At 42.3% G+C, this 13,548-nt stretch overlaps 1 protein-coding gene across 1 annotated transcript in view; it reads left to right on the top strand.

The window, feature by feature from the left end:
- The window catches only part of SLC9A2 (solute carrier family 9 member A2), an 88,384-nt gene that overhangs the window by 66,064 nt on the left and 8,772 nt on the right, over nucleotides 1–13,548 (top strand). Inside the window, exon 8 of the mRNA XM_068971477.1 lies at nucleotides 9,728–9,889. Within this exon, the coding sequence (XP_068827578.1) occupies nucleotides 9,728–9,889 (162 nt within the window). The remainder of the gene's footprint in view (nucleotides 1–9,727; nucleotides 9,890–13,548) is intronic.

Here is a 13,548-nt window from a genome sequence, read left to right as displayed (position 1 = left end):
TCCTTTAAGATAAAGTTTGGCTCTCATAGAAGCTTAGAACAATAGTAGCTTTAACAAGGTAGAAGCTTATTTCTCTCTTATGTAAGCATCAGGTAGGCAGTGTACCGTTAACAGGTGAAATATGCTCCACAGACTCCTCATGGTCCCAGGACCCTTCCTCCACCAAGAACCTCCATTTCCAAGGTTGCCTTTCAGACCAAAAATGGCTGCTGTGGCACTAGCTCTTACGTGCAGATTCCAGGAAGAAAGTCAACAAAGAGACAAAGAATATGTACTAGCTTCCTCCTAATCAGAGTTATCAGAGGCCTCACTCAGTTCTTCCAGTTGAATCACATGGCCTGGCCTTGCATGACCAGGACTAATTATATGGGCATTTCTTACTGTGGGGGAGGCCGAGGAATGCAGTCTGTTTGGTTTAAAACTGGGGGTTTCATTACTGTCTGTTCTCCCACACATGTTGAGGGGCTTTGTCAAATGCAGAGCTCCAGAGCACCTGAGGAGATACATAGACTTGCAAAAATAGCAAATATTTTTTTTTTTTGCATATTAAATCTCTAAAGGTTTATTTTATTTTATTTTTTACAATCAATTTTTTTTATTTTTTTTCCAATTCTTTTTTTTTTTTCTTTTTTTTTAATTTTAAAATCTTTAATTTTTACATGTGTTCCCAAACATGAAACCCCTCCCACCTCCCTCCCCATAACATCTCAGTGAGTCATCCCCATGCACCAGCCCCAAGCATGCTGTATCCTGCGTCAGACATAGACTGGCAATTCAATTCTTACATGATAGTATACATGATAGAATGCCATCCTCCAAAATCATCCCACCCTCTCCCTCTCCCTCTGAGTCCAAAAGTCCGTTATACACAGCTGTGTCTTTTTTCCTGTCTTGCATACAGGGTCGTCATTGCCATCTTTCTAAATTCCATATATATGTGTTAGTATACTGTATTGGTGTTTTTCTTTCTGGCTTACTTCACTCTGTATAATCGGCTCCAGTTTCATCCATCTCAACAGAACTGATTCAAATGTATTCTTTTTAATGGCTGAGTAATACTCCATTGTGTATATGTACCACAGCTTTCTTATCCATTCATCTGCTGATGGACATCTAGGTTGTTTCCATGTCCTGGCTATTATAAACAGTGCTGCGATGAACATTGGGGTACATGTGTCTCTTTCAATTCTGGTTTCCTCGGTGTGTATGCCCAGCAGTGGGATTGCTGGGTCATAAGGTAGTTCTATTTGCAATTTTTTAAGGAATCTCCACACTGTTCTCCATAGTGGCTGTACTAGTTTGCATTCCCACCAACAGTGTAGGAGGGTTCCCTTTTCTCCACACCCTCTCCAGCATTTATTGCTTGCAGATTTTTGGATCACAGCCATTCTGACTGGTGTGAAGTGGTACCTCATTGTGGTTTTGATTTGCATTTCTCTGATAATGAGTGATGTTGAGCATCTTTTCATGTGTTTGTTAGCCATCTGTATGTCTTCTTTGGAGAAATGTCTATTTAGTTCTTTGGCCCATTTTTTGATTGGGTCGTTTATTTTTCTGGAATTGAGCTGCATAAGTTGCTTGTATATTTTTGAGATTAGTTGTTTGTCAGTTGCTTCATTTGCTATTATTTTCTCCCATTCAGAAGGCTGTCTTTTCACCTTGCTTATAGTTTCCTTTGTTGTGCAGAAGCTTTTAATTTTAATTAGATCCCATTTGTTTATTTTTACTTTTATTTCCAGAATTCTGGGAGGTGGATCATAGAGGATCCTGCTGTGATGTATGTCTGAGAGTGTTTTACCTATGTTCTCCTCTAGGAGTTTTATAGTTTCTGGTCTTACATTTAGATCTTTAATCCATTTTGAGTTTATTTTTGTGTGCGGTGTTAGAAAGTGATCTAGTTTCATTCTTTTACAAGTGGTTGACCAGTTTTTAAAGTTACACTTCTCTGAAAAATTATGTGCATTTACATAGATGTGTGGGCTTCCCAGGTGGCAGAGTAGTAAAGAATCTGCATGCCAATAGGTTTGATCCCTGGGTTGAGAAGATCCCCTGGAGGAAGAAATGGCAACCCACTCCAGTATTTTTGCCTGAAGAATTCCATGGACAAAGAAGCCTGGTGGGCTATAGTCCATGGGATCGCAAAGAATTGGACATGATTAATCATGCACGCACACACATAAATGTGTATCTCTTTCTATGTATATATAATTTATGTGGTGGTTTAGTTGCTAAGTTGTGTCTGACTCTTGTGACCCCATGACTGTAGCCTGTCATGGATTTTCCAGGCAAGAATACTGGAATGGGTTGCCGTTTCCTTCTCCAGGGAATCTTCCCAACCTAGGTATCAAACCTGGATCTCCTGCATTGCAGGCAGATTCTTTACTGTCTAAGCTAATATGTAATTTATATGTACATATATATATATATATATACACACACACACACATACACACACACACACATATGTGTATGTATCAGTTCAGTTCAGTTCAGTCGCTCAGTCATGTCTGACTCTTTGCGGCCCCATGAATTGCAGCACACCAGGCCTCCCTGTCCATCACCAACTCCCAGAGTTCACATCCATCGAGTCAGTAATACCATCCAGCCATCTCATCCTCTGTTGTCCCTTTCTCCTCCTGGCCCCAATCCCTCCCAACATCAGTCTTTTCCAATGAGTCAACTCTTCACATGAGGGGGCCAGAGTACTGGAGTTTCAGCTTTAGCATCAGTCCTTCCAAAGAACGCCCAGGACGGATCTCGTTTAGAACGGATTGGATCTCCTTGCAGTCCAAGGAACTCTCAAGAGTCTTCTCCAACACCACAGTTCAAAAGTATCAATTTTTCGGTGCTCAGCTTTCTTCACAGTTCAACTCTCATCCATACATGACCACTGGAAAAACCATAGCCTTGACTAGACGGACCTTTGTTGGCAAAGTAATGTCTCTGCTTTTGAATATGCTATCTAGGTTGGTCATAACTTTCCTTCCAAGGAGTAAGCGTCTTTTAATTTCATGGCTGCAATCACCATCTGCAGTGATTTTGGAGCCCCCAAAAATAAAGTCTGACACTGTTTCCACTGTTTCCCCATCTATTTCCCATGAAGTGATGGGACTAGATCTTCGTTTTCTGAATGTTGAGCTTTAAGCCAACTTTTTCACTCTCCTCTTTCACTTTCATCAAGAGGCTTTTTAGTTCCTCTTCACTTTCTGCCATAAGGGTGGTGTCATCTGCATATCTGAGGTTATTGATATTTCTCCCAGCAATCTTGATTCCAGCTTGTGGTTCTTCTAGCCCAGCGTTTCTCATGATGTACTCTGCATAGAAGTTAAATAAGCAGGGTGACAGTATACAGCCTTGACATACTCCTTTTCCTATTTGGAACCAGTCTGTTGTTCCATGTCTAGTTCTAACTGTTGCTTCCTGACCTGCATATAGGTTTCTCAAGAGGCAGGTATTCCCGTCTCTTTCAGAATTTTCCACAGTTTGTTGTGATCCACACAGTGTGTATACATGTATGATAATAAAGAGTCAGAACCTTTCTCAAGGATCTTATGGCTGAAATGCAAGTGGTACACTACCAAGCAGAATTAGGTGCACACTTTAACATATACTGAAACACAGACTTATGGGATCAAGAAATAAGGATTAATTCTAATAGCAGGGTTAGGACCCGTGTGGTACAGGAGCAGCTCCCATGGGCTGGTGGGAGCTGACTGTGTGTATCTAAGTCATTGCCATCCGCGTTGGTGACTTGACTCAGCTATGGGGGCGGTGAACCAGGGAACTGACAAATGCTACAAATCATACATGTGTTAAATTTGCTGGCACATCACTGTCTGGGAAAGACTTTCGAAGGAGGGTGTTTCAGCTGGTCCTTGAAGAGAGACAGACAGGTCCCAAGATATAGTTGGTGGATCCCTGTTCAACCTGTTGTCTTTTCTTTCCTAACCTGCAAGCAGATTTCCACCCCCTTGCAAATTTACATGAAGTTCACCAATGTACCAATTTACATAATTTAACATAAGTACATTTGTGAGTGCTTACTGTTTGCTCACATGTTCTGACATGACAGTGGACTACAAGAGAAGTAGAAGCCATAGACTGGGGCCTTTAAAATTTTGCAGTATAGTAAAGGCAACTAAACAGTCACACAGCAAACAGGGGTGTGTGTGCGTGACATCATTGAGTAATGAGTTATAGAGACTATAAGTGCTGGCACAACCGTCACAAGCCTGACCATGTTGTTTGCTAATGTACAGAGGCTCCTGGACATAGCCTTCCTTCGTAACTAAAGGAAAAATATTTTGTTTGTATGAACAGAGTACGTGATTAGTGAGATGGGAGCAGTTAGTAATAAAATAAAGTGAATTAAAATCTCTGCTGCAAAAACATGAAACAAAAGGCCGATTGTCTTGGTGGTATTCACTTTTTTGGAGGCAGGAGGCAGAGCAGAAAACCCTGCTGTAACTCCCTACATCATCCCGCTTTAGGTCTCTGGATGTCTATGCCAAGCCCATGATACAGGCTTTTCTGCCTCTTGTTCTTTGCTGTTTGCATGAAAGTGAGTCATTCAGTCGTGTCCGACTCTTTGCAGCCTCATTGACTGTAGCCCGCCAGGCTCCACTGTCCGTGGAATTCTCCAGGCAGGAACACTGGAGTGGGGAGCCATTTCTTTCTCCAAGGGATCTTCCTGACTTAGGGATTGAACCCAGGTCTCCTGCATTGCAGATGGATTCTGTACTTTCTGAGCCCCCAGGGAAGCCCCATGCCTTTATCCATTTTCAGCATCCCTTTCAACCCGACCACTTTTCTTTCTCTTGCATCGTATCAGTCCTTTTCTGAAGTGGTAAGTGAGCATGGTAATCCAGAGCAGTTTGTCCTTTTCCCAAGGGGAGACTGAACTAAAGATTTATCCCACTCCTCTGATGACCAAACAGAAGGAAGCATAGATATGGTGCAGGAATGAGGTTGGTTGGCCCTGGGGCAGTGGTAGGTGATGGAAGAGGTGAGCCCTGTGATCATGTGATTTGGTCCAGAAGGTGAAGGACTAGAGAAAGTCTAGCTTCATCCTGCCTTATAGGCAAAGACACCTCATCTCTATATATGAGTCTGTTCTGGGCAGACATCTGTAAGCTCTGGGCTAATTGGACCATAAATACAAAACATGGTGGAGCCACCTTTGATTCATGTCTGGAAGGTAATATTGCGGCATACTTGACACTTTCTCCGCAGTGTACATACTTCAGTGAAGAAATGTATGAAGCCTTACATATTTGCATGCATGAAGTTTTCCAGGTAAATACAAATAATTTTCTGGGTTGTCAGGCACACTGCGCAGTACAGGTGGAGTAGAGAAGTTCGTGTGAAGGGATTTGATGCTGACACAGGCCATTCTTGAAGTGAGTTCCCAGATCTCATTTCTCGTCTGTACATAACTGTAGATGTTACAAAAATGGCATAAAAAACAAGCGACTGTTGTAGGTGTGCTGGGTATCCTGCTCTTCCCTCTGAAATCCTTTTACTGTAGATTTCTAACGGTCCTTCCAGAGGGTCCTTGAGCCATTTGACCCTTTGAAAATGAAATGAAAGGGTCGTGCAGTAAGGATTTTCTCATGTTTGGCAAAAGTTGTCTGATGATAGTAAAAAAGCCACCTATGTGTAGCTTGGTGGAGAAATGACAAGTATGGAGATAGAGCAAATAAAGGGTATAAATCCTACACTGCATAGGTCAGATGTGACTGTCTTTAATGTTTATTATTTTAGTGAATCTCTAGTTGGGCTTCCTGGGTGGCACAGTGGTAAACAGTCCACCCGCCAGTGCAGGAGGTGTGAAATTGATCCCTGGGTCAGGAAGATCCCCTGGAGTAGAAACTGGCAATCCACTCTGGGATTCTTGCCTGGAGAATTCTATGGACAGAGGAGGCTGGAGGGCTGCAGTCCATGAGGTTGTAAAGAGTCGGACACAACTGGGCAAAAAAAAAAAAAAAAAGAAAGAAAACTAAACCAACAACAGCAATAATATTAATACAAGTTTGAAAAGGTGTTGTGTTGCTGCCCGGTGTCCTAGTTCAGTGAGCTTCGCATGAAATTCAAAATAAACTTAGACAAAAATAGGCCCGGTGTTTTGTGTGGAGACCAGTCAATAGCAAAACTCTTTCAAGATAGCTTTCTGCAGTTGTTTTTAGCGCTCCCGTATTTGGAACAAAGGACTAGTATCATGAATGTAGCTTAACATTGTTCACTTTCATAGCACAGGTGTGCCTATAAACCACCTTGGACTTATAGTGATCACTGTAACACACTGATTTTTTTCTCATAAAATATTTAGTGCATCCTGATTCGGAGAAGGCGATGGCACCCCACTCCAGTACTCTTGCCTGGAAAATCTCATGGACAGGGGAGCCTGGTAGGCTGCGGTCCATGGGGTCGCAAGGAGTCGGACACGACTGAGCAACTTCCCTTTCACTTTTCACTTTCATGCACTGGCGAAGGAAATGGCAACCCACTCCAGTGTTCTTGCCTGGAGAACCCCAGGGACGGGGGAGCCTGGTGGGCTGCCATCTATGGGGTCACACAGAGTCGGACACGACTGAAGTGATTTAGCAGCAGCAGCAGCAGCAGCAGCAGCAGCGTCCTGATTCACTTGAATATTGGCATAATCGTTATACACAAACCAACTCAATATTCGACTGCTTACAGGAACAGTCACTTGTTATAGCTGATTCACGTTGTTGTACAGCAGAAACTAACACAGCATTGTGAAGCAATTATACGCCAATTAAAAATAAAGAATAAAAATCCCTCAAAAGCAAAGGGGAAAAATTAATCAATATTTCACAAAGAACCAAATTCAGGGTGACATATGCAGAAAGCATTCATCTTCTATCATCACATGAACATGCTGCACAAATGTCTTCAGAATCTATGATGTTGCTTAAGAAAATGTATTATTTTTGATAGGAAAAAATAAAATGAAATACATTGACTTTTTGCATCAGAAAAAGGAAATAAAGTACTTAAGTTAGGAGGCAGAGAGTCAGCTCATCTGGCCATGTCTTGCTCCAGCTTCAGAGCATCAGTGGGTCATCAGCTGATCCTGGCTGCCCTTCTCTGATGTAAGTGGGGTCACTTAACTCTGCTCCATGGGACATTCACCTTTGTCCTGGGACCAAGGAGTCACTCCATGTACATCCCTCTCATGCCATGTGTCAGCATAAGAAGCGAGCTCCAGTGAGCAAGCCTATTCACAGCCTCTGCTCTCAACCTCGTGTCTCCTAACTGCCCATTGACCAAAGCAGGTTGACATTATTGATCTCAGTGGCAGGAGGCAGGACTGAGCAGGTCACCTCAGCCATGGTGGAAGGGCATCACCAAGTAACCTGATCTGTTACAGGGTGTGGGTCCAGGGAGGAACAGCACCGGTCTGCCTCTAAGCTTACAAAACACCTGGCAGTGTCCTGGACACTGGTAAGACAGGAAAACCAGAAAATGTGTCTGGGAAGAAGAAGAGCAAGTTCTGGAGTGCAGTTCTAGTGGGGTAGATAGGAAAGGCTCTTGTGAGAAAATGACCTTCAAGAAAAGACTTAGAAGAGGTCTGAGAACAAGCCCTGCGGGTATTTGGGGAAGACTGTTCCTGAATGAAGGAGTAGTAAGTGCAGAGACCCCAAGGTAGGAGCAGGGCTGGCATGTTTCTGGGACAGGGGCGGCCTCAGAGAGGCTGGACCTGAGTTAGAGCATCACAGCCTGAGGCAGGCAGCTCCAAGTGGTGGGTCTTCATTGCTGTGTGGGCTTTCTCTACTTGCAACGAGTAGGTGCCACTCTCCAGCTGGTGTGTGAGCCTCTCGCCGTGGTGGCCTGTCTTGTTGCAGAGCACGAGATCTAGGTGCACGGCCTTCAGTTTCCATAGTTGCAATGCTTGGGCTCAGTAGTGCCCAAGCACTACTTGCAGTGCGCAGGCTTAGCATGTGGGACCTTTTCTGGCCAGGGATCGAACCCATATCCCCTGCATTGGCAGGTGGATTCTCAACCACTGGGCCACCAGGGAAGTCCTTGATTTCACTTTAATGGGATCCCTGTGGCATTAATGGTAAAGAACCTGTTTGCCAGTGCAGGAGACGTAAGAGACACTGGTTCTCTCTCTAGCTTGGGAAGATCCCCTGGGGAAGGGCATGACAACCCACTCCAGTATTCTTGCCTGGAGTATCCCCATGGACAGAAGAGCCTAGTGGGCCACAATCCATGGGGTTGCAAAGAGTTGGATACGGCTGAAGCGACTTAGCAGCAGCAGCTGGTTTGCATCAAGGATAGGCTATAGAAACGCAGTGGCAGAAGCAGGAAAACCAATTTGGTGCCTGTTGCAATAACCCATTGAGACATGGTAATGCTCAGGTGGTGCTAGTGGTAAAGAACCCGCCTGCCAATGCAGGAGACAGAGGAGACGTGGGTTCCATCCCCGGGCTGGGAAGGTCCCCTGGAGGAGGGCATGGCAGCCCACTCCAGTATTCTTGCCTGGAGAATTCCACGGACAGAGGAGCCTGGGGGGCTGCAGTCCATGTGGTTGCACAGAGTTGGACATGACTAACGCGACTTAGCACGCACTGCTGGGCCCAGGGCAATGGCAGGAGAATGATTAGCTTTTGTTTGTATTGTAATGGTGGGACCAACAGCAGTTGTTGATAGAGTGGAGGTAGGGTATTCGTTTCCCAGAGCTGCTGTCACCAAGTGCCACATGTTCGTGCCTTAAATAGGAGTTTATTTTCTCATAGTTCTAGGGGCTGGAAGTCCAAGAACAAGATGTCAGTGAAACTGGTTCCTTTGGAACTGAGAGGGAAAGGTCTGCTCCAGGCATCCTTTCTTGGCTTGTGGATGTCCTTATTTTTCCTGCTCCTTCACACCGTCTTCTCTCTTTACATGTCTGTGTCTGAATTTCCTCTTACAATGCACACACCGGTCATATTGGATTCAGGCCCACTTAATGACCTCACTTTAACTTAATCAGCTGTCTACAAATATGGTCACATTCTGAGGTCCTGGGGGCCAGGACTGTAACATATGGATTTTGGGGGGAACACAGTTCAGGCCATAATGTGGAATATGAGAGAAGGCAAAGAATCAGAGATGACATCAGGGTTTTTGACCAAATGGAGTGGTCACTAACTGAAATGGGGATGACTTGGGAGAAGATCCATTAGAGCATGCCAAGTTTGAGATGTCCCAGTGGAGAAGTTGAGCAGGGGTCTGGATACTCATTTCTGGGGTTTGGGAGAGAAGTCGGAGCCAGAGACACACATTTGGGAGTCTTGGGCATGAAAAGTGAAAGTGTTAGTCACTCAGTCATGTCCTGCTCTTTGTGAACCCATGGGCTGTAGCCCGTCAGGTTCCTCTGTTCGTGGAATTCTCCAGGCAAAAATACTGGAGAAGGGCATCCCCTTTTCCAGGGGATCTTCTCTGATCCAGGGATCAAGCTGATGTCTCCTGCGTCTCCTGCATTGGCTGGCAGGTTCTTTAAATGTTCTTTGTATGGTTAAAACAAACATATACTAATATGTGGTCTCTATATATTCAGGTATGCACCTATAAAAATAAATACAATGTTCAGACTAACTAAATACTGCTACTATGTTTTTCGCCTGGGAGTAGTGGAAATTATTTTATTGGTAAAAACAGATTTTTTTCCTTAATCAGTGTCATGTTAATTAATTGAAGTTTTGATTTTGGTTATTTCCAGGTTTAAGAAGTTTGATGACAAGTACCTGCGGAAGCTTTTGATTCGGGAGAACCAACCCAAGTCAAGCATTGTATCTTTATACAAAAAGCTTGAAATAAAACATGCCATCGAGATGGCAGAAACTGGGATGATAAGCACTGTTCCTTCTTTTGCATCTTTAAAGTAAGTCCTATTTTGAAAATAGAAGTTAGTGTGGCTTCCTGAGTACCTCAGTGGTAAAAGAACCTACCTGCCAGTGCAAGAGAAACAGGTTCAATCCCTGAGTCAGGAAGATCCCCTGGAGGAGGAAATGGCAAACCACTCCAGTATTCTTGCCTGGAAAATCCCATGGACATAGAAGCCCAGTGGGCTACAGTCCATGAGGTTGCAGAGAGTCGGACTCGACCAAGATTCTGAGCAACTTATTGCTAAGTAGTATTTATAGTTTTGTGAAACCAGCAATAATAAGAAATTTGACTTATGTCCTAACATGAGTCCTTAAGACCTCACAGCAGAAAGAGCTACTGGTTAAAATGTGAAAACCTGGAAGTGTGTCCTTTATTTTATATTATGTCATGTCTTGTCCTGTCACACCATGTTATCATAGAATGGACCAGTCAGAAAGTACCTGGTCATGTTTAGGATGATTATGTATTTATTGTATTTCCTTTGGACAGTTCAGTGTGTTCTGAAAGTAAAGCCTCTTTAGCAAGCATTTTGAAATGGAATAGTTTAAGGTGTGTTATGATTTGCAGTTATAAAGATGCATGTAATTACATAGCTATTTCCTCATGGATTATTCACAGAGTCATAATTTAAGGCTTGGAAAGAACATGTAGTGGCAATCTCGTGCAGAGGTACTCAACACAGGCTGTGCATTGGAAATACTGTAGGAGCATTTAAATAACACACATGCCTGGGCCCCACCCAGACCAATAAAATCAGGATCTCTGGTGTTGAGGCTTAGGTATAGGTTTTTTATATATAAGTGATGTGTATGAACCTAGAGCCTGTCATACAGAATGAAGTTAAGTTAGAGAAAAACAAATATCACATATTAGCCTGTATATATGGAATCTAGAAAAATAGTACTGATAAATCTATTTGCAGGGCAGGAACAGAGATGCCAACATAGAGAATGGACTTGTGACTACAGAGGGGGCAGGAGAGGGTGGGATGAATTGAGAGAGTAGCTCTGACTTATATGTATGAAATAGATAGCTGGCGGGAAGCTGCTGGATAGCACGGGGAGCTCAGCTCGGTGCTCTGTGATGACCTAGAGGAGTGGGATATGAGGCGGGTGAGAGGGAGGTCCAAGAGGGAGGGGATATATGCACACATATAGCTGATTCATGATGTTGTGCAGCAGAAACTAACACAACATTGTAAAACAATTATATTCTAATAAAAATATATGTAAACTTATAGAAGTTTATAATAAGGAATCCAGTATTGCGATGCATTGACCTAGTCTGTCTCCCTAATTTTAAAAACGAGAAGATGAATATCCAGGATGTAAAGTGACTTAAACACTTCTAGCAAATCCATAGCAGAATAATAGATACTGTCAGCAAATTAGCCAATGAGTTTATCACGGAAGCATCATTCCTCCTCTACATGACAAATTTCAGGTTACGATGATTTCTTCTTTCATTGATGAGCTTGAAGCTCGTTTCAGCAAAGTGTCACCTGAATTAAAATGCTAGCTATGGAAGGGTTGAAATGAAAGAAACTCCAAATCACACCCAACCATAAAAACTGTGATTTTCACTAGGATGATAGTCCCCTATAAAAATTATTGTAGTTTACACAATCCAGAGTAAAAAGTAGTAGTGGTCAGGATGACTCAGAAATAAAGACATTATATTGCACTGGAAATAGCGGTGATTGAGCAGAATGACTGATTTATAGTCCCAGCTCTGCAAATAACTCACTGTGTGACCTTAAGCGGGTCCATCTGTTTCCCTGAGATTGAGTTTCTTCGAGTAGAAAATGGGGGTATACTTGCTCCCTGAAGTTTACTCCAGGTTTACCATTTATGATCTTTCTTAGGCACTGTTCTTTTTGTGGGTGCAGCACAAAATAATTCAACTATCCAGCTTCTCAAAAGGGAGTCATTGACTTCGTGGTCATAGAAGAAGGAAATCTCAGCTTTACCTCTGTTCACAGTTCATCTTAAAGCCAGTCTAAAGTGGAGTAAAGGCAAAGGTTTAGGGTTAGGGAAGTGGGTAGCAAAAATTGATGGATAGTTGCATATCATTTACATGGGTGAATGACTGCCATGTTCAGTATTCCACCTCTTCTGAAGTGTTTTCTTTGGAGGAGGATAGAAGCGAAAAAGAGAGGCAGTAAGGCATCATATTTCTGGCAATAATGAACTGAGTCCAGACCAAACTACTGAGAAAACCAGAGGAAAAGGACAAAATATATTTTAAATATCTGCTGAAAGCTGGACAGTATCCATACAGTGAGGAATTTCTTGGCTAGAAGTCAAAAAAGAGGGAAGTTCAAGAGGATAGAACTGGCGTTTATTGCTATTTTCTGTCTGGAATTTGGAGAACGTGTCTTAAGAGTCTAAAAAGCTAAAACAGGGTTTTTGACAGACTAATTGGTCTTAAAGAATAAAATTAGAATTCAGAACCTACCAAGAAGGAGGACCATTTGTATGTACTCAGCTATAGGTTTTTACTTCGAAATCCTGCACCTTAACCCTCAAGGGAAAGAGGCCCAGCCTAGAATTATCTCAATTCTTGACTGTTTAAATCATCAGAGACTGAGATTGCCTCTATCTCAGCTGCTCAAGAGAAGTAAGTTTAAATGTTCTCTGGAAGAAAATAAGATTGTAAAGAGCATTAAAGTATCCCCATGATTGTTTTATATATGTCTAATACTCAATCCAAAATAACCAAGCATATGAGTAGACAGGGAATGTGACTGAAAACACTGAGAAACAGTCAACAAAATATAAAATAATAGTCGACACAAAAGGGATTCAGATCATTGAACTGTCAGACAGGGACTTTAACATAGAAATAAAAACATGTTTCAGGAAAGGAAATGGCATTGACACTTTGGGCATTGTCATGGAGATTATAGAAACAAAAAAGACCAAAGTGAAGTATTTGAGCTGAAAATAAAGTAACTAAATTTAGGATCTCATCTGACAGCTATCAAAGCAGACTAGATAAAGTTGAAGAGAAAAGGAATTAATTGAAAGATAGGACAGAAGGAAAGACCAGAATGAAAAACAGTATGAAAAAAAAAAAAAAAGATGAAAAAGAAAGTGAGAAATATATGGGCTACATTCATATATACTGAAAAGCTCCAGAAGGAGATGAGAGTGAAACTGGTAGAAACAATGTCTTAAGTAATATTTACTGAGGATCTCCCCAAACAGACAAAAGACATGAATTCTGACAGCCTCAAGCAGATTAGATAAGGAGAGAACCAAATGCAGATACAGGTTCATAAAACTGCTGAAAGTCAGAAATACAAAGAGAAAACTTAAACATACTCAGAGGGGAAAAAAGAGACCTATTTTCTTCAAAAGAGGAAAAACCTGACCACTGATTTTTCGATAAAACCAGCAGACACTATTGGTAGCTTCAAAATTCTGGAAAAATGTAACTGAACCTAGAATTCCATATCCTGCTAAAATATCCTTTAAAAAAGTAGAATGAAAAACTTAGGAACTCCTTGCACTTAGGAACCCTAGACAGCACTTCAGAACTATACTTGGGAACCATTTAAAACAACAGGATCACCAATAAAAAGCATAAAAATGTGAAGAACATTCCACATGATGAAAAGGACATTTTTTTTTTAACAGCATGAGCACGGAG

This window comes from Capricornis sumatraensis, chromosome 1 (assembly GCF_032405125.1).
Source record: "Capricornis sumatraensis isolate serow.1 chromosome 1, serow.2, whole genome shotgun sequence".
NCBI classification, from domain to species: Eukaryota; Metazoa; Chordata; class Mammalia; order Artiodactyla; family Bovidae; genus Capricornis; species Capricornis sumatraensis.
This window is presented reverse-complemented; position numbering and strand designations above follow the sequence as displayed.